General features: G+C 42.1%; 3 protein-coding genes and 1 non-coding gene across 6 annotated transcripts; 1 reads left to right on the forward strand and 3 right to left on the reverse strand.

Moving 5' to 3' along the window:
* Nucleotides 1-383: 383 nt before the first annotated feature.
* On the reverse strand, nucleotides 384-2,090 carry LOC125095365 (gamma-crystallin D-like). The gene is given in 4 exon segments (XM_047721693.1): nucleotides 384-656; nucleotides 1,747-1,854; nucleotides 1,856-1,990; nucleotides 2,082-2,090. Coding segments are annotated over 4 exon segments (525 nt in total).
* A 5,031-nt stretch (nucleotides 2,091-7,121) lies between these two features.
* LOC125095369 (gamma-crystallin C) lies at nucleotides 7,122-8,712 on the reverse strand. Of its 2 annotated transcripts, none has more exons than XM_047721698.1 (3): nucleotides 8,704-8,712; nucleotides 8,370-8,612; nucleotides 7,122-7,394 (listed from the first exon to the last, which is right to left on the reverse strand). In XM_047721698.1, exons 1-3 carry the CDS (start codon nucleotides 8,710-8,712, stop codon nucleotides 7,122-7,124), a joined length of 525 nt encoding a protein of 174 aa, XP_047577654.1. The 2 variants fall into 2 exon arrangements, with proteins under 2 accessions (XP_047577654.1, XP_047577653.1); XM_047721697.1 differs by having other exon boundaries at nucleotides 7,122-7,397.
* A 4,708-nt stretch (nucleotides 8,713-13,420) lies between these two features.
* LOC125096626 (U6 spliceosomal RNA) lies at nucleotides 13,421-13,526 on the forward strand. The gene has a single exon (XR_007126300.1). It is a non-coding gene; the product is annotated as a U6 spliceosomal RNA (small nuclear RNA).
* A 2,486-nt stretch (nucleotides 13,527-16,012) lies between these two features.
* Nucleotides 16,013-17,881, reverse strand: LOC125095368 (gamma-crystallin B). 2 transcript variants are annotated; one of them, XM_047721696.1, is made up of 3 exons: nucleotides 17,873-17,881; nucleotides 17,535-17,777; nucleotides 16,013-16,288 (listed from the first exon to the last, which is right to left on the reverse strand). In XM_047721696.1, exons 1-3 carry the CDS (start codon nucleotides 17,879-17,881, stop codon nucleotides 16,013-16,015), a joined length of 528 nt encoding a protein of 175 aa, XP_047577652.1. The 2 variants fall into 2 exon arrangements, with proteins under 2 accessions (XP_047577652.1, XP_047577650.1); XM_047721694.1 differs by having other exon boundaries at nucleotides 17,529-17,777.
* Nucleotides 17,882-22,216: the final 4,335 nt, after the last annotated feature.

The following is a 22,216-nucleotide window of genomic DNA, read 5'->3' on the forward strand; positions in this document are numbered from 1 at the left end:
ATCTCTGAACCTTAGCTTTTTAGATCCTCCCTCTTCAGAGAAAAACTAAAATCTAAACAGATTTTTAATAATCTGGTTTGAAGCAGCAACTTGTTTAAAGACCAGAGAATCAAATGATATAATATATTATAAAAGTATACAAAGTATAAAAAGTATTCTAAAACTGTAACGTTCTTCTTAATACAAAGGCATGTTTTTATTGTGAGAGGTGTGTTTTATTTATTTGTATTGGATCACACATTTTGGTTTCCACTTGTGTTGTGTGTGTGTGTGTGTGTAAAGAGTAAGGGGAGGACAAAAGAAAAACACAAGCAAACCAATGCCAATAACACACAGAAAATATTTTATTAGTTTCCAGATTGAGAAATGATGAGGAACTTATTTCAGTAGTAATCCATGACTCTCCTCAATGAGCCCACTCGGGCATTCGGGGCCCCCCAGTCGTGGTAGCGCCTATAGTCCCCCGGTCTCAGCAGGTACTGCCGCCCCTGGTAGTTGGGCAGCTCGTAGAGGACCCAGGAGCCCTCCAGCACGTTGAGGGAGTAAATCTCATTGAAGTGGAAGCGGTCCTGAAGAGAGGAGCAGTCCTCCGTGAACTCCATCATCTGGCCTCTGTAATCTTCCCTCTCATAGAGTTTGATCCTGTGAGAGCCGGCCTGGCCCATCCAGAGATGGAAAGAGGAGGAAAGCAAGGCATGACATGGTTGCAACACATTCATGCAGTCCAGCTCAAGCTATTTTGAAATATAGGATAAGCCTCAACTAATTCTCAATATTTATATATTCCCCATTTTCAAAGGCGGAGATTCACTACCCTTTCAAGACCGTGAAGTATGATAGAAAGAATTAAGAAGGAAATTTCACTGTTTATATATATATATAAATATTTCTCAGGATGAAATACTGACCATGCTCAGTATACCACACCAGAGAGAAACTCAAACCTTGAACAGTGTATTATTATTTTTGCCATTTTGAAGAGATATTTTTCATTTTTCAAGCATGTGTGTTTGAACAGTAAAGTGAGTTCATGAAATCAATGGCCTTGCTTTTGGTTTAAGATAAATCTTGGAAAAATCACCACGGATTTGGATATTTCTGTTTCTGTGGAAAGCCAAAGTTAAATGTCTTAAGTCTCTCAGACAATAACTGATTCTCATTTAATAACTTAGGAATAGAATGAGGAAAAATGAGAAAGAAAAATCAGTAAGCTCCAGGCCTAATTTTTCAAAAACCTTAGCATTTTAAAACACATATTTGAAATGTATGTGGGTACGTGCATAAAATTTCTCTGTGTTGCTCTCCATTGAGAGAAAGTCCTTTCACTTGTGTAGGTGGGGTAAACCAAAATATACAAGTGGGGAGCAAAAGAGAGAGAGCTCTTAAAAAAATGGTCCCCTGCGAAAGTTTCTTTTTCAACTCCTATCTGCTCTGTAACTACCCCCTATTCACGCACATAATTATTCTTCTATGGGATATTAGTGGTTTTTCTACAACTCCACTGTAAGTGATTCCAAGATGGGAACTATGCCCACGGCAGCCAACACATTCTTACTAAATATTTGTGGATTAATAGGTACCCGGGGTACCATTAATTGCTTTTATTTGGGGCCAACTACATGGATCTGGTCTACCATAGCTTGTCTTGTGTCCAAACCCTCAATTATTCAGGATGATCACTACTCCATATGTTTAAGCTTTGCTTGAAACTCTCCATTCTGTGTCCTGATAGGGAGCTGGACTCACGTGCGGGATGAGGCGGCAGGAGCGGACCGAGTCGCTGAGGCCCATCCACTGCTGGTAGTCCGGGTAGTCCCCGCGCCGCAGGAAGTACTGGCAGCCCGCGTAGTTGGGGCTGCTCATAGAGCATCCAGCAGCCGCTGTCCACGCGCACCGAGTTGCAGCGGCTGAAGTAGGGCTGCAGGTTGGAGTGGTCACTGCTGCACTCATAGTGGCGGCCCTGGAAGCCCCGGTCCTCGTAGAAAGTGATCTGCAAGGCAAGGGAGGGAAAGGCTCAGAGGCCTGGCCCCAGGCCCCAGCGTGCGGGGGCCCCTCCTGGCCTGCGGCTGCGCTGGACTCACCTTCCCCATGGCTGGTGATGGAGGTCAGTGATGGGCCGCGGTGGCGCGCGTCTATATAGCAGGAGGCTGCTGCGTTGGCAGGAACAACACAAAAGGGGCCCGGCGGGGTGAGGAGGGGATTTTCATGTGCTCTTTTTTCTTTTTGCTGTTCTAGTCCATGGGGCTCATTGTGGGTTTTGGTCCCATTCTCTCTGGAATGTTCAGGTTGCTATCACTGGCTGATGCTGTTGAGACAGTTTGGAAAAAAAAAAAAAGTAATTTGGAACATGGTTGATTTAATAATAGAAATAGAGCTTCAGCCATTTCATATATAGTCTACACTTTTATTTTTATGGGTTGGGGGAAAACAAAAACATGTAAATGAGGGAGCAATAAAAAAGCAAAAATATATAGTAAATATAAAATTAATCTATCAGAACTGTCAAGGAACATGTGTGCCACAATGTTCAGTACTAATTGTTAATAGGAAGAAAATGACATTAATGGAATGTTGATAATTTCAACTTAGTCCTTTAAGAGAATTTTCTTATTAAAGTGTATAAGAAATTGGAATGTTTTACCAAGGGAATTCACAGAACTTCAAACTCGCAGTATGGTAAAAACAAAAACAAAAACCAACCAACCAACCAACCAACCAATCAATCAAACAAACAAACAAACAAAATCCCAGCAAGCATGAATATTCAGTATTTGGTCTGAGTTTGTTACAGCCTAGAAGTAGACTGAATTCGTTACAGTGTATAGAAGTAAACGGAGGATTAGATGTTTTTTTCTTGGCTAATTGTAATTCAAAAGGGAGAAGAGTTTTAAGAACTCTTTTTTTTTTTTTCTCAGAAAAAACTAAAAGGGAAATTTCTAATTTGGAGGAAATAAGAAAAAGTTAGAACACAAAATTGATTACTTACCTCTCAGGTTATTATAAAATAAAACCAAATTCCTGAGAAACCCATTTTTAGTAGGAATCTAGATACACTTTTTCCTTTGGGGAACAAGAGTACACAAAGCTTTTGACTCAAAAGAGATTCATTGCATGAACACAAAGAGGAGCTACGGCTAAAATGGTGTGGGGAGAGGAAGGAATAAATCTGGAAGCTGAGACTCTAGGAAGACTTTAGAAAGTGTTTACTAGGCTAGAAAGAATAGTTTGATGGACTGGAAGGAGCACTGGAGTGGAAGATAACCTATGCCTTTAGGTCATGTTCAAAGAATTATTCACAGTCCTGTGTTGTCTCGTGGAAATACTTTGTCTTGACTTTGGGTCATAAGTCTTTGTAAGTTAGTATTTTTAAATAAAACACCAACTACGTACATATGATAATTTCAGTTCTTGTTATCCACTATAGATAGACACATGTTTGCAAAATTACTTCTGTTTACAGAGTGGAAAGTAAACAGCCCAAATCAAAAGAATTAAAAAAAAAAAACCAACCCTACATCATTTTAATTAACCATTTAAAAAATAATAATTAATAAAGTAAAAATTTTGGAATTGTCATTTTGCTCAGAGTTGTTTCTGTGGGGAGAGTGTTGATTGATAAAAACAGTAAAATGTGAGAAAGAAGTGAATGCAGAGTCACAAAGAAGATTTAGGAGAGCAGCGTGGGGATGACTGGGGGTACCACCACCACCACAGCCTACGTGCAATTACAGAATTGGGATACATCTGGAGAGCCAAAACTTGGGGACTCTGGGTTCTAAAAAGAGAAAAGGCTTTATTTCAGCTTGGGGAAAAGAAAAAAGAAAGAAAAAAACAAAAAACAACTCACAGTTTTCATCGAGCTGAAAACTGAATGGTTTGGACCAAAATGTGGCTTGATTTTAAAGCTTTACAAAAATTCCATCATTGACAAGTGTGTGTTCAACGAAAGCCCCAAGTTGCACTTAGTGTGCTAAGTGAACAGAAGTTAAGACTCGAGAATCCTTCCACATATAGCCCTAAAGCAGAGTTCTATATGAGTTGCCTGGAATGACTGATGGGGACAGTCTTTGGAAGGAGAATAAGAGGTAAGTGTGAGGTACCCTCATCCTGAGCTCTAGTCCAGCAAGGAACTGGTCACTCCTAAATATTCAGATGCTTTCAAACAAAAGTGAAGACAAAAAACAGGAATTCAGGTTAGAGTTTTGCTGCCTACAGAGTCAAAGATTTCTGTAGCTGCTATAAATGTCAGTCTCCAAAATGAAGTATATAAGAAATACCATTTTCCTTATCTTCTAGAACTCAAAATATTTTATGACTCTAAGTCTCATTTCCACTAGGATGGAGAGAAAATTTCACCGTAGTCATTGCTACGTGCATTGTTTCATCATCTCATGTTCCCAGACTCCATGGCTGGGTTCTGTGGGCTTAACATGAGAGCAAGTCATTTCATGGGGGGAGAGGGTGCACTGGAAATCCCGTGCTGTCCTTGATGATGACTCTCCCCAGCTTTGACACGAGCGTGGAAATAAGAACTGGCAGCCCCGAGGGCTGTGGAACCAAGATGTATTTTATTTGACCGGCACAATGTTTAGATGTTCTCCAGGATGCTGTGGGTTGGTTTGCACTTTCCGCAGCTCACCATACTTTTCATCACTCCTTGTGGTCTTTAAAGAAGTTGTTTGCTCATTTACATTATCTCTCTGGTCCCTGAAGGCATTGAGCTGCAACCTCAAATAAGCGTCTTCAAACTCTGCTCAGTTTTTGCCAAAAGAAAACACTGTACATCAGAGCAAATTCCCAAGCGTTCTTCCTTGGTCTGAGTCATACTTTATTAGGAACTTGTGTATTTGGTGTTAAAATATCCTTTTGTAAATGTCTCTTCTTTTACAAAATGATGTATGACTAGATGGTGCTTAGTTTTACAGTTTTGTTGTTTTCTTTTTAATCTTAAAAGTCCTTGCTTGGTGAAATAAAAATAGGCAATCCTATGTTGGTCTCTGTTTAAAGAAAACTGGTCTGGGAAATCCAAAATACTGAGAACCATATGATTTGATATCATGATTTAAATCATTTGGTATCATAAGAAATATGTAAATAAATATTACTCCATTTGTTTCCCCCAGAAATTTGTCTTGGGATGACTTTAAAGTACTAAATGAAAGTACTTGATGGAAGTGTTTACATATGTATTATTTTGTACTTGAGAAAGTACTTGACTTTAAAAAGTGACTACATGCTTACTGTTTAGTGTATGTATTTCATATTATCTCTGTGTAGGGCTCCGTGGTGGTGGGGACAATGCCTTTTATTTGTTTTGGTTGTTTTTTTCATCCCCAATTCTACACATGACAGGCTCATTGTAGGTGCCTGGTAAATGGTAAAGATACTAACTCAAAGAAGTTAGGATCTTTGATGGCTAACAATTGAGCAGAGTCTATTACAATTAAAAATCTCTTGTGTTATCATTGGGCAATCTCACTTCTAGGTCTCTATCCTCTAAAATTTATGGCTCGTGTAGATAAAGGTATACAGACAATGATATTCTTTGCAGCCTTGTTTGTAAAAGGAGCATTGGACAAGTCCAATTACCAATGGGTAAATGCTAACATAATCTAGGGAAACTTCAAATAATGGAACACAATGCAGTCCATTAAACAGAAGAAGGTGCTGACCTAGATCTATGTCTGTATCATTTTGTATGTTAAAAGCAAGTTGCAGGGGCACCTGGGTGGCTCAGTGGTTAAGCCTCTGCCTTCAGCTCAGGTCATGATCTCAGGGTCCTGGGATCGAGTCCCACATTGGGCTCTCTGCTCTGCAGGGAGCCTGCTTCCTCCTCTCTCTCTCTCTCTCTCTGCTTGCCTGTCTGCCCACTTGTGATCTCTCTCTGTCAAATAAATAAAATCTTTAAAAAAAAAAAAAGCAAGTTGCAGACCAATATGTACAGTATGATTCTACATGCAAATAAGTAAGTAAATAAATAAAAAGAATGTTTCGCGAGATATATAGAAGGAGAAAATTCAAGAATGGTGCCCACCAAGTGTAAAGAAGGGTTAACAATGAAGAGTGGGATCAGAAGGACCCTCTCCACTTCTTTATAGAATTTGTAAAGTAGTAGGATTATAGGAGGCTTTTATTTTGGAGGAAAAATTTTAAAAATAAGTTCTCTAATGATGGAAAGATTTTTAATTTTTTTTTTAAACTTGCAGGACTTTGCTTGTGAGCAAGCAGATTTTGCTTTAACTGAAGTCTACTTAAGGGCACCTGGGTGGCTCAGTGGGTTAAGCATCTGTCTTCAGCTCGGGTCATGATCCCAGGGTCCTGGGATGGAGCCCCATGTCGGACTCCCTGCTCAGTGTGGAGTCTGCTTCTCCTCTCCCCCTGCTGCTCCCCTCTGATCACTCTCTCTCCTGCGTGCTCTCTCTCTCAAACAAATACATACATAAATAAAATCTTTAAAAAATCAAAATGTATTTAAAATAGTAACATATATCTCATTGATTTATTTGTATTATCTGCACTTCATGGAGGGCTTGGCCCAGGGAATATACACTGGTGCACTCAGGTAAGGAGGTATTTTAGAATAGGAGGGGAGATCTTTAACAGATCCAAAAGTACGGCAATGTCCAATGGCAGCCTGGCCTTAGTTACGTCATCCTGTGTTCCAAAGTAAACAATACTGCAATTCCTTATGTAGTCTCATCAGGCTTTTTGCCAGGTGGGGTTCTCTTCACTGCTTGTCTGTGACCCTCTATGGCTTCCAGTCACCTGCTGGGTGAGAAGGAAACTCCTAGAATGCTGTTCCTCAGGGCCCTCCATGGAACGCCTCCTTCCTCACTAGTCACCCTCTCCCATTTTGCTATGTTGACCTCCCTTTCTTTCTTACACAGGCTAACTCCTCTTTCTGCCCCTCCTTCTGAGCCTGTTTCAGACTCATTCTACCTTGCAAAGCTTCTAGAACTGACCCTTCCCCACTTAGTCACTCCTCAGCCTTTAGCAGGGAGCATTTACAGGTGAATTAATTGGCACACAGTGAAAGAAAAACAGAAGTCAGCAATTGCCAACAATACAGACTAAATACTTTATTAGGTTCCAAATTGAGAAAATGGTAGTGCGAACCTATTTCAGTATAAATCCACCGCCCTCCGCAAAGAGCCTGCCTTAGCATCCATGGCCCCCCAGTCGTGGTAGCGCCTGTACTCTTGGGGCCTCAGCAGGTACTGCCGCCCCTGGTAGTTGGGAAGCTCGTAGAGGACCCAGCAGCCCTCCAGCACGTGGAGGGAGCGGACCTCACTCAGGTGGAAGCGGTCCTGGATGCAGGAGCAGTCCTCGCTCAACTCCGTCATGAGGCCTTTGTGGTCCTCTCTCTCATACAGCCGCAGCCTGTGGGAGCTTGCCTGCTCGGGCCACCAAGAGAAGGAGCAGAAGAAGCAACCAAACAAGTGAACTTGGTAGGTTGGGGCACGGGATCTCCCAGGTGAAAACCTGAGACTCTGACATTGCTGGGTATGTTGTGTATGGAGCGGTGTTCCACTGGCATTGAATACACGTTTGCATTCTCATTTTGTATTTCATATAGGACATCTACATTGTAAGAGGTTCAAAGTCTGGGTTAGAGCCCATCAAGAATTCAACTATCTTGACTCCTCATTGTCCATTGATTCCTAGCTGATAAGTCAAACATATATTTTGGGCAAAAATGGAAAGTATTTTGACTAATATTCTTTTAAAATGAGTATTATATATTTTTTTTAGAATAATAGGAATGTTATCTCACAAATCTATAACTAAAGTTGGACTTTTAAAATCACATAGTTCCGTGAAAATTAGTTTAAATAGTCACTTGGAACCAGAATTCAACTGCTTTTCCAAATTAAGGGCAACTACCACTTCCAAAGTTGGACACAAACTTTGAATAGCCTCTATTAACAATAGAGTTTCCATATTTTACTAGTCTGTAGTGGAACCCATCTAAGTCATTCATCACCAATTCTCTATTGTTAATTAAAGTTGCAATTTTACAATCTCAAGTTTTTAAAATGAATCTGTTCACAATACAGCCTCCTTATGTCCACCCAGCTTCCCACGGGCAAGTTTTGTTCTGTATCCCGCTGTGAGAGTACATTTGTTACAGACAACTTTGTAATGGACATAATGGGAGCAAAAATTAACAATAAAGCAGACCCTTCCCATCAGTGAATTCTTCTTGTATGCTCTGCCGTTTTTGTGCATTTCTCTATCTGGGCTTAGGCAGTAGCTAAAGCCCATGTTACCCCTTAAGTGCTTTTAATGGCAAAACCTCCCTCCCCCTCACTGGTCAGTAATACAGTGAGGACCGGCAGGCAGCGGGATGGAGAACAGGTGAGGCTCACCTGGGGGATGAGACGGCAGGAGCGGATGGAGTCGCTGAAGCCCTGCCACTGCTGGTAGTCCGGGTAGTCCCCGCGCCGCAGGAAGTACTGGTGGCCCTGGTAGTTGGGGCGCTCATAGAGCATCCAGCAGCCGCTGTCCACGCGGATGGAGTTGCAGCGGCTGAGGTAGGGCTGCAGGTTGGGGCAGTCGCTGCTGCACTCGTAGCAGCGGCCCTGGAAGCCGCGGTCCTCGTAGAAGGTGATCTGCAAAGGAAGAGTGAGTCCCAATTAAATCAGTGGCTCCCAAAGGATCTGGGATTTTTTCCCCCTTTTATTTAACTTGCATCCTGCTCACCTTCCCCATGGCTGGTTGACACGGATGTGCGAGTTCAGTACGATGGACCGGGAGTGCTGTGGGTCTATATAGCAGAGCTGCTGCTGAGTTGTCAGAACAACACAAAAGAGGCCCCCGGGGGCGAGTAAGGGGATTTTATGGATCCCTTTAACGTGCTGCATTCAGTGGAATGCCTGTAGAGTTTGCCTTCATTCTCTGGTATATTCCAACGCTGTTCTGGATATGTCCTAGTTTAGTCCCTGACTTGCTTTTATTTGCATTCTTAGTGTTTTCTAAATTTATCAGCACATCAATCTGAACTTTTGACCTGAAATTCATGTCTCTATGGATATGACTCCATTATGCCCCATGTATTTTCTGGGGGAAAAAAATCTATGCCTTTATGGATGTGCTCCGCAATTCCAGAGGCTGTCTGTGATGTAGAATTTCACAAACACTGACCAATTTTCCTTGATGGCAGAGGTCACTGTAACTTAATTATTTCTTTCTTTCTTTCTTTCTTTCTTTCTTTTTACAATTTTATTATTTATTTATTTATTTCACAGACAGAGATCACAAGTAGGCAGAGAGGCAGGCAGAGAGAGAGGGGGAAGCAGGCTCCCCGCTGAGCAGAGAGCCCAATGTGGGGCTCCATCTCAGGACCCTGGGATCATGACCCGAGCTGAAAGCAGAGGCTTTAACCCACTGAGCCACCCAGGTGCCCCAATTCTTTTTTCTTTATATGATTTGCCAGTCTAGTGCAGGACACAGATCTGGATTCTGATGTTTTGCTAGTTTTGACTGTGGTGACCTGATGCATAGCTACTAACTCCTCCTTGGCTGGGTCTACTTCAGGTACTAGAAATCAGCCCCTGGAAGTCAGCTTGTGATAAGAATCAAGGGGAAGGTTTCTATGATCAGTGGGTCCCAAACTGAGAAGGTTATTGCTTTTTGGAGTGCTTCCCCTTTCCAGGGTTGGAGAGAGGTGGTAAAGCTTCATAAACTCAGAATGTCCACTTAGTAGCCACATGAACATGGCAAACCACATAGCCTCTCAGAGTCTGAGTTATTTCATAGTACTTGTATCATGGGATATAGTAAGTTGAAAAAGAAAGAAGGGGGAAAAAAGAGAGAGAGAGAAGTATTTGCATTCAGAAGCTGGCCTGGCTTTCAGAGTTAAGCCATGTTATTCCTCTGTTAGGCATAAAGAGTTTCCCAGAATACCAGCTTCAGGAAAGGTTACTCTGAGACTCTGATGCAATGAGACAAAGCAAGGCCAATTCATAATTTTGTCTGAGCACAAGCAAAAACAAAGTCATTGCAGCATCCACACAATACCAAACACCCCCTCTCTCCATCCTTATGATTAACTGCTCCTTTTTTTATCAATTGCAGCTTTATCCGTCTAGGCTCCCCACCCACCCCCTCCCCCGCTCCCCGCCATGAGAAGACTTATTGAGATAGTCAATCATGAAATTACCCCCATGTTCTGACAACATCCGATTTAGAGTGAGTTTTTTTAGACTCTTTCCCAAGTCACCCAACCAAAGTGCAAATCCTATAATAATATCCTTTGCTAATACCCTTTGCTGAGACACCCCATGTGTTCCCTGAACAAGTAATAAACCAGCTTGTTCTGTGCCATGTGTCTGGGTGGTCTTCAGCTGAAGGACATTGACATGAGTCAGTGGGATTATGTGTATAATGTGTTTGGCACATACTTGGCACAAATAAGCATTAAGTAAATGTTCCGTGTTAGTAACAGTGCGACATTACTAAGGCTGACTTCAGCCTGTTTATCTCCAAACACAGTCAATCCTCTCAAAGATGCCTGAAAAATTTCTCTGCTATAAAGCCATTTTTTAGTTTAAAAAAAAAGTAGATGTGGAGGGTACTTTAGACATCATCTAGTGACTTTCAAACTCTAGTGTGCAGAAAGAGTCACCTGTGCTTGTTAAAACTGCAAATTGGTCCTATCCTCTCCCAGGATTTTTATCTTTAGATGTGGAAAAGGCTCCAGTAATCTTTATTTCCAAACAGCACCAGATCATTCTTGGATCAAACTTTAAAAAACACTGTTATGGTTTATTTTATTTTTTTATTTTATTTTATTTTTTTTTTTGCTTTTAGTAAGAAAAACGTGGTGTAGCCATCCCCAGCCAATGTTTTATTAGTGCGTATACATTATTTTCCTTAAACATGTAGGCAGAAGACTCTCTGTTTTGTTCTACAGAGTTTTATATGCACATAATGACAGAATCAAAGCAGAAATACCAGTACTTAAATGATATGATGATTAGACAGGAAAAGAGGTGAAAATCTCAGAAAATGCTGAATGCTAAACTTCATTCTTGGGTTCTTTGTTTGTTTGTTTTGTTTTGTTTTCTGGATCTTTCTCTCTCTCTCCCGGAGCTCCTGTCTTCCCTTCCTTTACCTACCTCTCCAATCTCCCCTCCCCATCACCTGGCCCTGCAGCTGCCTTTCTTGGACTCTCATCATATCTCAGCTGGACTGTCCACAGTCTCCCAACTCTGTCCAGTCTTGCCTTCTTCAAAACTGCGTTCTGCCAGCATGCCAGGGTGATCAGAATCAGAACACCTCAAGTCATGTCACTGCTCTTGCCTGAATGTTTCTGTCTCCTCCAGTGCATATGTTGGAACCCTCATCCCCACTGTGGTGATGTCTGGAGATGGGGCCATGAGAGATAACTAGGTCTCGAGGGTGGAGACATCGTGATAGGATTAGTGTTCTCAGACGCTGGAAAGTTGGGAAAGAGCTTGCTTCCTCTCTCTGGATCTACTAGGACCCTGATCTCCGACTTCCCAACCTCCAGAACTGTGGGAAAGAAATGTATGTTGAAGTCATTCAGTCCCTGGTGTTTTTGTTGTAGAGCCTGAACTAAGGCGGCCGCTCACCTGCTTGAAACGCTTCACTGGCTCGTATTGTCTCTAGCATTGCATACTGGTTCCTTAGCATGGCACCGTTGACCTGAAATCCTTTGTCTCCAGACTTCCTGATGGGTCACACTGGATAACTTGTTTCCCAATGCACAATGTTATTTTCACATTTCTCATTCACCCCACCCCTGTTTTGCTGAGATATAATTGAAATATTATAAGTGTAAGTTTAAGGTATTCAACATATAGATTTGATACATTTATATATTACAAGGTGATTAGCACCATAGTGTAAGCTAATACCTGCATTACCTCCCATAATTAATATTTGTGTGTGTGCATGTGTGTAAACATTTAAGATCTACTCTTTTAGCAAATTTCAAGTATATAATACAGTATTACTAACCATAACCACTATGCTATACATTAGATGCCCAGATCCTATTCATCTTATAGCTGGAAGTTTATGCTATCCTTCTCTTGTTTTTAAATATACCGATCCTTTTCACTGAGATATCAGTTCTGCATTTTTCACCCAGAGAGATTTTACCCCCCTTTTTTTTTTTTGAAGTTTCATCTCAGGTATCAATTCCTCTGTAAAGATTTTCTTGAACCTTTCCTACTCTTCCAGGCTGAATTTAATACTGACAACTTGATTCTATCAAGCATCTTGCTTATGCCACTATAATGGTAATTATTACTTATCTAATTATTTGTTTAGACATCAGTTTCTTGAAATAAATGAAGGCACCCCCTTTCTGGGCCGGGATTATTCCATCTTTATTTTTGTATTCTCACTAAGTGGCAGAATGAACTGGCACACAAAGGCTACTCAGTAAATGCCTGGAGTTTATGAATGTTATTCCCTGGTCTGAAATCCATTGTTATAATAGCCCATGGGACCTGTTTTGAATGCTCAGCACATCAGGCATACACACTCACATCAAAGTTCAGTATTTGCAAGTTTCAATGTGTAGGATGACATAAGCAGTCTGCATTTGATCTATTTAATGGGCCTTTGTAACAGGGGAGATGAGTAAGCAAAAGAGAGAAAACAGGAATGTTGTGTTGTCCCCTAAACCTTTGGTTCCTTGGTAATCGTGCCTAATTTTTGTGTTTCCTGAGATGTCAAATTAATACTACAACAGCAGTGGCCAATTCTAGAGTATTGTTAGTATCTGAGATCCAGCCAGCTGTTGGTCTTAACACCCACCTTCCTGCTTCCTAGTAACTAATGTAGCCTTTGTATCACACACAAGCTTGGTTAAATGAGATGCGGTCATTTGATTGGCAGCTACCTGGACGAAACTATGCCAGACGAGGCTGAGTGAGACACCAAGGATCACGGTCACAGCACCAGCCTTGAGTTCTCTTTCTCAGCTTGTCTTTGATGACTATTCGACAGATGACAAGCAGATAAGGGGCAACCAATGACCCACCTCTGTTTAACTCCTATGGCTTTCCATTTGGATCAAATCGGCTTTGGTGTGAAAAGCAGTACATGTCTTCTCACTCAAACGACAGGTGGATGTGATGGTCATTTTTATTTTAACAACCCCACAAGAAAATTTGAACCCCTAAGGTCTGGAGGGGAGGGAATAAGACAGTGGCATCATCCAGACCTAACCCTGTGGCAGCAAGGTGGGATAACTGGGGAGGGAAGCCATAATGAGGGATAACCTTGGAGGGTATAACTTAATATAGCAGTTTGTGGCACTTCTTCATGGGATGACTTCAGTTTCTTTGCTTAGTGGTTCTTACATAAGATTAGATTGGCCAGAAGACACAATACGTTCAAAGGGAGAAAAGAGGGAAAAAGGAAGAAAAAGATTTAGAATCTGACACTCACTTTGGCAACATGCATACTAAAATGAGAGTGCTACAGAGAAGATTAACATGGCCCTTCACAAGGATGACATGCAAATTCTTGAAACATTCCATATTGAAAAAAAAAGATTCAACATGTGGACTTACTATAAACTAGGATATATAGGAAATACTGGTGTGTATAGGGTATACAGGCTGACACTGGGGTTATCTTGAATTGTTTTTTATCTTCATGGGGAAAAAGGTTAGTGGGATCCTGTGGGATATCCCTATTCCCATTCTTCTCTTGGAGACTGCTTTCCTCTCGAACCTTTCCCCTCTTTGAGGTTCCAGTGGGTACTTTTTAGAGCAGAAGGCGAGAAGGAGGAGGCATAGGTGAGGAGCTAGTTTGGTTGTATCCCCCTCTGCCCATCCCCCACCTCCCTCTGTTGATTGTTTTTAATGCTGGGATTAGAGGGAGGATACCATTCTCTTTGCCTGTTCCCCTGGGACGGGATGGAAACACAATTTTCAAGAAGAAAAACTTGATCAGTGACATCCAGGATCTCTAATTTTATGTATTTTGGCTTCAAATGTTTCAGGATCATTTCCAGGTCCAAAGTCTGTGATTGTTACGCCTACCAAGCAAATAAAGTAACATTCAGCACTGCAAGAAGCTTTTGGCTTTCCAATTTATGTCTGCTATGTTATGACTGGCAAACAGAGAACTCTGGCTAATGTCTCCAGGAAGCCAACACTAGTGCTGGGAGTTTAAGGGTTGAAGAACTGGGATTTAGGAAAAATCAATAGCAAATAATTCAAGAATCTGACTTTTTTCCCCAGGGAAAGAACTTTTCTAAATAGCCTAACCATGTGCAACCAGTTTGCCCTGAACACTCCTGATTCATGCCTCTTGCCCTGGTATAATCCCTAATAGCACACTCTTTTGCTCTCAAAAATGATTCAGGTTAAGCAACAAATTAGATGCGTGTTCTGTTCACAAGCCACATGGATGGTCGATATGGAGCCCTGGAAAGCATGGGAAGGAAAGAGACTATAAAAAATGAACAGCCATGTGGGAACAGCTAAGAACAAGGGAGAGACAAGCAAGAATGAGAAAGAAACCAGGCCACCCAGCAGCAGGTGGGAGCTTGCAGATTGTTTAGAGCATGGCCACTATGATATTAAATTTGATATTGTTGTACTTCTGTGATCTAAACTCCCCTCACATTCTCTGTAATAATGTTGGCTGCCCACATGAATGTTTTATGTGAGAGATGGTTCAGGAGCCCAAGGAAAAGGAGCTATATCTCCCCCTGCCAAATTTATCCTGCATGATGTGGGTCACATGGGAGAAGACAAGATGACCCATCCAATGCGGGAGTTCAGAGTGTAGGGTGACTGGGGAAAGCATACATAACTCATTCCCTTTCCAGAATCACAAGAGATATTGAATACGTATGTGTCAGAGAATGTGGGTACACAAGGCTCCCCCTCCACGTGAGAAGACATTTCAGCCATTTCATTAAAATCTCAAAGAATGGGCTATATTAGATAGATTTTGGCCTGAAACTGTCATCTTCGTTGTGGAACTTTGTAAGAAACAGATAAAAAAAACCCATATTTAATTACTGCAGGGTGCTACTAGGGATGCTGTTTGCTCAGTATTCTCTTTACTAGGAAACTTTCTTTGAGGTTTCAGTACTGGGAATAGTTAGGCTAGTCTTGGATAATTCCTTTATTTGTCTCATGGACTCTGTTAGTCATGGAACTGATCTTGTTTCCTCTCTGTCTTAGCTCCTGGATTCAAATCTGGCTCTACCCTACAACTGACAAAGTGCCTTAGAACATGGGACTTGGGCTCGAACTTCATTCCTGGAAGATAAATATCCCCAAAGGAAACATATATACAGTCAAACAAACTTCTCCAGTAAATGTCAATTCCTTGTTTTCCATTTATATTACTTTCCAGGTATGGTCATAATTCTTTACTTCCTATTAAAGTGATAGGAGGCTGAATTCCCTATGTGTATGTGGTTTTTGGTAGAAATCCTGAAGTTCTTCTATAAAAGAAGACAGTGAATTCTATTTGCACTGGAAGTCTCCTGGAGGAATGAGGTATTGACATGGAATTGCCTGCTGTTAGAAGGATAAAGAACGCAAGAGGGGAGGGTGACAAGTCTGTTCATTTGTTTTTGAATCTAAAGGAAGTGTCTAGATGCTGAGATGACTTTCCTCATTAGCTAAGATTTAGACTATATAGAAAAGATGATGGAGATAAACTACAAGGATAACTTGGAGTGTTACAGTAAGTCCTAGTTTAACATTATGGCTGCAAATTTATCCTTTTAAGACTAACCATAAATGTCTTTAGCCCAGTTGAATTGAACCCTGAGCCTACATGGTTTAGTCTTTAAAAGAATGCTAGCAATGATATCCTTTACTTTATCCCCCTTACAAGACATCATTTCCAGTCATGAAAACTTCTGTCATTATACTTGGCTAAATGCCATTATTGTTTACGAAGTTTTAATAGATTTAAAGAAAAGCAGGACTCCATAGTGCCAGAAACACAAGCTAAATATTTTATTGGACTCTAAAGGAGAAAAGTGGAGAACATAAATACTTTAGTAAAGATCCATTACTCGTCTGAAAGAACCAACTTTGGCATTCATGGCCCCCCAGTCAAGGTATCTCCTATACTCCCCAGGCCTCAGAAGGTACTGCCGTCCCCTGTAGCTGGGCATCTCATAAAGGACCCAGCAGCCCTCCAGCACGTTGAGGGAGTGGATTTCATTGAGATGGAAGCGGTCCTGAAGAGAGAGACAATCATCTGTGGTCTCTGACATTTGTCCTTTGAAGTCATCTCGCTCGTAGATCCTCATTCTGAATGTGCCAGAGTGCTGAGGAGGCAGACAGAAAAGAAAAGGTAAAATGAAGACAGATGGAGAGAAATTAAAGTTTTATCTCCTACACCTCCCTGGTCCCACCAGCCCAGAATTTCCTGCAGTCTGGGTTTGCTTCCAGAATAATCACGTTACAGTGTTAAAGAGCCTTCCTGCTCCCATCACCACCGCCCCCCGCCTCCTCACCAGGCATCTAAGGATTTCTGGGCCATACTAGGGACAGACCTCAGCAGCCCTTCAGTGCTATCCACCTGGTTCTGTCCTTGGCAGCTAAGGTTTGTCTCAGATAAAATTGATCACGTTAGGGCTTATTATTACAGAAGGTCCTTCTCAAAGAAGAAAATTGTAAGGCATTGGAAAGCAAAGTCTTGATCTAGTACTCTGGTGAAAAAGAATCAACATTTAGCTATTTTCTCTAATATTTTTGGTTTTGTGTACACCATGGAACATAAGATTGCTAAGCTTTTGTAGAAAAGAAGATGACACATTTTCTTTGTCTCTGTTTTGAGACACCCATTTCAACCCATCTGACCCTTGAGTTTCCTTTCTGTTCTCTTACCTCGCCATCTTCATTTCCCTCAGCAGCAAAAATCATCTCCATTGAGCTCTGTTTGGAGGACAGTATACCCCATGCCTTCCACACTCCAGCACGTTCTTCTGACAACTGTGCAAATTACTCTCTAGGAAATACTCAATCCCCAACTTTCAGTTTGGAGTTGGCCTTCCCTCTAGTTTATACCACTTAGCGAGCTAATAAATACTGACCATGAAATTAGAGTAAAAACCAGAAGACAGTGCCTATCTTCTCCAAGAAGATCATTAAAAAGAAAAGTGAGCCAAAGCAAGCGAGTGTGTTTTTATCAATTAAGCAGACCCAGATTGTATCTAGAAGTTTTGATATATTATTTCTGAGTGGATACCACTCAGAATGACGACTTTGGGGAGCTGTGTCTTAAACACATAACAACTTCTGTTTTCCCAATGTGCTGTTTTCTCTCAATTAGTCTTTGGCTTTTTAATCTTTTAAATTACATCTAAAATACAAAAATCTGGGAAGGTGAAAATGCAAGCTGCAGAGTTCATGAAGAATGGCTTCCCGTCTGAGACCTCCTCCTTTGGAGTGCAGGCCGTGGGCTCACTCTCGCTTTCTGCTCTCCAGTTGGAATGATTTGGTTGAAAAATGATATTTGTTCATGGTTTTCACTTCCAAAGAGACCAGAGACGAGGACAGAGCCACACTCACCTGGGGGATGAGGCGGCAGGAGCGGACCGAGTCGCTGAAGCCCTGCCACTGCTGGTAGTCCGGGTAGTCCCCGCGCTGCAGGAAGTACTGGTGGCCCTGGTAGTTGGGGCGCTCATAGAGCATCCAGCAGCCGCTGTCCACGCGGATGGAGTTGCAGCGGCTGAAGTAGGGCTGCAGGTTGGGGCAGTCGCTGCTGCACTCGTAGCAGCGGCCCTGGAAGCCGCGGTCCTCGTAGAAGGTGATCTGCAAAATGGAAGATGTGGGAGCATGAGGCGATTTGCCCCCGCTGAAGAGGCTGAGCCGGGGCCAACCCTGAGCCTCAGCTACCCGGCCCTTACCTTTCCCATTTTGGAGCGAGTGAGCAGGAGGCGTTGGCTGGGTGCTGTGAGGGCCGAGGGGGAGTGCCGCTGTATATATAGCAGCCCTGACTGCTGCCTCCGCAGGAAATCACACAAAAGGGGCCCATTTCGGTGAGTAAGGGGATTTGCCAGCTCCCTGCTCCTCCTCCCCCTGGCCGTTGGGGTTAGCTGAATGGTTTACTCTCATTCTTTCTGGTAGGTTCGGGTTGTTCTAATTCACTAAAGCTGTTGTTGCCACCAAAATGAAAAGAGTCTTTACTCTTTTAGTTGAGCAAGAGGATGAGCGAAATTCTATCCCCGTGCTTTTATTTTGTCTCCTACTCTGCTTAGTTGGCTCCTCAAAGGTAATTAAACTAAGTAATGTATTCTGCTCCGGGACTGGTGGTTGGTTTTGTTTTTTAACTTTCATTAAAAATCAGAACTTAAACAATAAGGAGTCTTACGGAAGAGGGCATCAAGTGAAATAATCTGTGACGGTGCTTTAAAAAGCATAAAGCGTAGTTCAAATTCGAGACTCTGTGGTCATTATTCTTGTTATTTTGGGGTCTATCTTGAGTAAAATTGATACTTGATTGGAAATTTGTAGGCTCCTGGAGGCTGGGAATACTTTCTGACTCCTTTCTGCCTCTGGGCCTAGAGCAGAGGGTTGGCACATAGTAGACCCTCAATACTTGGCTTTGACCTGAAAGAAAGCAGATAGCTAAGGCCTTCCTCCTTTTCCTCACAACTCCCCAAGAGTCCAGATCCTTCCTCCTGCTGGTGCTGCTCAGAGTACTGCTAGTTCTCTTTTGTCCCTGCCCCCCTTCAACGTCCAAAGCTCTTTCTTCCTCATCACCATTAGGTACTCTTGCTCACTTGATAGGGGAGGTTTGAGTTAGTGGAAGGAGTAATGTCGAAACCTTCAAAATACCAATGGTCTCCATCCGCAGACTTCTGAGATGTTGGAGAGCACCCAAACCAGACGACAGAGCCTCTCGGTCTCATGAACTTCACAGTGTAGTATGGGGACTCCTGAGGTCCCTGAGACACTTTCAAGGGGTTCCTAAGGTCAAAAACAGTTTTCATAACAATACCAAGGAGTTAGTGACCCTTTACACTCTTATTCTTGTACAGGTATAAAGTGGAGTTTTCCCAGAGGCTATAGGAAATAAAGGAGAGTTGTACAAATGTAAAGCAATTCCAATCTTTTTGTTAATTATTTTTGCTTTGGAAAATACAGTTATTATCCATAAAAATATGTTATTTATATTAACATGTAATAGGCTTTCCACCTAAGGCCTTGGGTCAGAGGCCTATACTCGGACTTCTCAGTTATCTAGCCAGCTTTCAATGTTAGACCATCAGGGACTTGGATGGGGTCCGGTAGGGGGGGTGAGTGGTAATTTCAGGACCTGTACCATTGGTTGGTAGAGGAGTAAGCACTAGCAAGTGACACTAACTGTGACCATCTACCCTGCCTGTCCCATGTCTTGCTTTCACAGTGCTTCCTCTGAGGTTTTTTTCTTCCCAGTACTTATAAACACCATGATATTGTTCAATAGGCATCACTGGTGGAGAACTTATTCAGGGATCAATGCCTACACACATCCACAGGCACTTCTGCAGTTTCCATTACTGCTTGTGTCATCCTGGGGAAATCACTTAACTTTCCCAGGCTTCTGTTTCTCCATTTATGAAATAGGAGTGGGGATGAAAATCAATCGCGATAATGAACTCGAAAGTACGTGATAAATTGTAAAGTAATACCAGTAGTAAAAAAGTCATATCATTCATATTAATAAACGCTAAAGATGATAATATTAATAGGATTTCTTGGTACATCAATCAAAAATAAAATATGAATGTGTTTCTGGGTGTCGACACCACAGTGTCTACACTTTTCCTTATTGTATGGAGACTAAGTGCGATCCGCAAATAAGATCATATATTGAGATGCTTTGGTCTAACTTAGCAAAGATCTTCTGTTTGGTCATTTTGATTTCACAGTCAAATAATGACAACCATTTGCATGTGATCTTGAAGCAAGGTGCCAAGAAAAGGAATAACGTAGGCAAGGGCTGTGCAGTCAGAGCAAATAGAGTCCTTGAGGTTCTCCCACCGCTGGTGGCAGATGCCCCAGCCCGGCACAGGCAGCTCCTGCTGTCCACTTGCATGTGCTAAGTGGGCGCAGCTAAAGCAGGTCTGCAGGCCGAAGTGGTCACTGCTGCATGCATAGGAGTTAATCTGCAACGGAACACGCCTACAGTAAGGGAAATACCCACCAAGAACACATTACCATGAGTTTCATTGACAAGACCCTGTTCTAGCCCCATCCATGCTGGTGAACTGCAGATGCCGAAGCCAGAGTTGTCATCAGTGTAATAAAGGCTCAGGTATGTGTGCTTACATGCACGTGTGTGCACATTTCAGATCCATTAGATGATTTAGGCCTGACTTGGCTAACAGTAGAATTTTGCTTTTTTCTCTCATAGTTCTATTACAAATGCTGTCTTCTCCATGTGTTCAATTTTTATTTTTCATTATATTATAGCTTCTAAAGTGCTTTGGAGGTCTTTGAAGCAGTGTGGGAGGGGAACGTTGATGTATAAAGGACAAGTCAGAAATGTCCCTGCTCATTATTTGATTAAGCCTTTTCATGTTTAAAGAGAGAAATAATAGGTATAGACACAATTCACGTTGAAAACAGTGGGGACATTTGTTTTAAATCATAGCAGCCTGGGAGGGCCAACTAGGGAGAAAATGTGTTTCCATTTTGCCTTCTAAATTCAAGATGTCTGTGAGGATCTGGACCAAGGGAGGGGAGCCATTCCTTGATACAGGAACATCTTCCCTTCTCAGAAGCCTATCAAATCTCACTCAGTCTAGGCAGCCTACATCCCTCTTCTAGGACAGATCCTCTCCAAACCAGCTTTTCCTTGGCTGTCCCTTCTCTGAGCATCTACCACCCTTCATCACCACCCAGCTTAGCTCCGCCTTTCTCATAGAATTTCTTCTTTTCCTTGTCTTCAGCAAGGTTATGAACTCGAGAATAAGGGCCATATCACACTTCTTTATCCCTCATCACGATGTATTAGTTAAGTAGGTGGATAAATAGAGCCCTGCCAACATGAAGACCATGAAAAAACAAAGATTCTGTTTTGGGAAATGAGAACTCTCCCATGTGAGGTCACCCATGTGGATGTTCAGAGACACAGAAACCACTTTCTCCCACTCACTCAGCTACCTCTCTCTAGTTCTGATGCCCTCTGCTTCTGCCTGTCCTTGCTGACATGGGAGGACTTGGAGGGAGGTTAAAAATGGCCCCCAAACCCCAGACTGCTGTGTGCCCACAGCACCCACAGCTTTCCTTCGGGGTGGGGAGTTGTTAGAGCACCACCAGGGCTATGCTGTTAAAGTCTCAGAACTTACTTCTAGCGGGTAAGGGAGAGAGACAGAGGAGTGGGCCTGAGAAAGAGAACAAAAATGAAAGAAAATGTGGTAGACAACATTTTTGTGAGGGAAAATAATAAGGGAGATTTTTAGCTATTTCCTTGTAGTTTTTCATATTATACTTTTAAAAAGATTTATTTATTTATTTGAAAGTGAGAGAGAGAGAGAGAGTGAGAGCGAGAGCAAGCAAGCAAGGGAGGGGGAGGGGGAAGGAAGTGGACTCCCCACTGGGTGCAGAGTCCAGTGTGGGTGCTTGTTGTACTCTAGAAGATGGATGGATCAATGGAATGAGACTTCGGGTCCTGATGCTGTTAAGACAGGCTTCATTATGTCTCTTTGTATTATCAGCCAACAGCCCTGTCTAATTATGTTGGAGGTTAAGGCACTGAAGCCACTGAGCCTTTTACCAGAAATATTTGAATACTGAGTATAACTGTAAAATTATGAACAGGTTTTTTTTTTGTTCCGTTTTTAATAACTGCAAAACTCCCTTTGGAAGCACTGGTCTTATTTAAATCAGAACTAAAACTTAGAAAGCTGTATAAGGTCCTCTAGGAAGGAGCTCATGGTTAAATAAACTTGTAGATCAAAATATTTGAATGGATCTGATATAATCCTGGTTTCTTCTAAAAACAAAATCATTCATTTCGGAGCCATTATAGTTGCCTGAGGCCTGTTAGAAGCCTGAGTGGAAATAGTTCATCGCCCTTCTCCTTCCCCTCCACACAAATGATGGCTTTCCCTGAAGCATTTGCAGACTTCTTTCCTGACTGTCTGGTAACCAGTCTCAAGTGAAATCTCTTGAGTTCATCAGCACGTCATTGACATGCCCCTGCTGAAGGAAGCCATGTCTACTTTCATTTAAGCGGTTAGGATTGAAACTGCAGCAAACCT

Source organism: Lutra lutra, chromosome 3 (assembly GCF_902655055.1).
Source record: "Lutra lutra chromosome 3, mLutLut1.2, whole genome shotgun sequence".
NCBI lineage: Eukaryota > Metazoa > Chordata > Mammalia > Carnivora > Mustelidae > Lutra > Lutra lutra.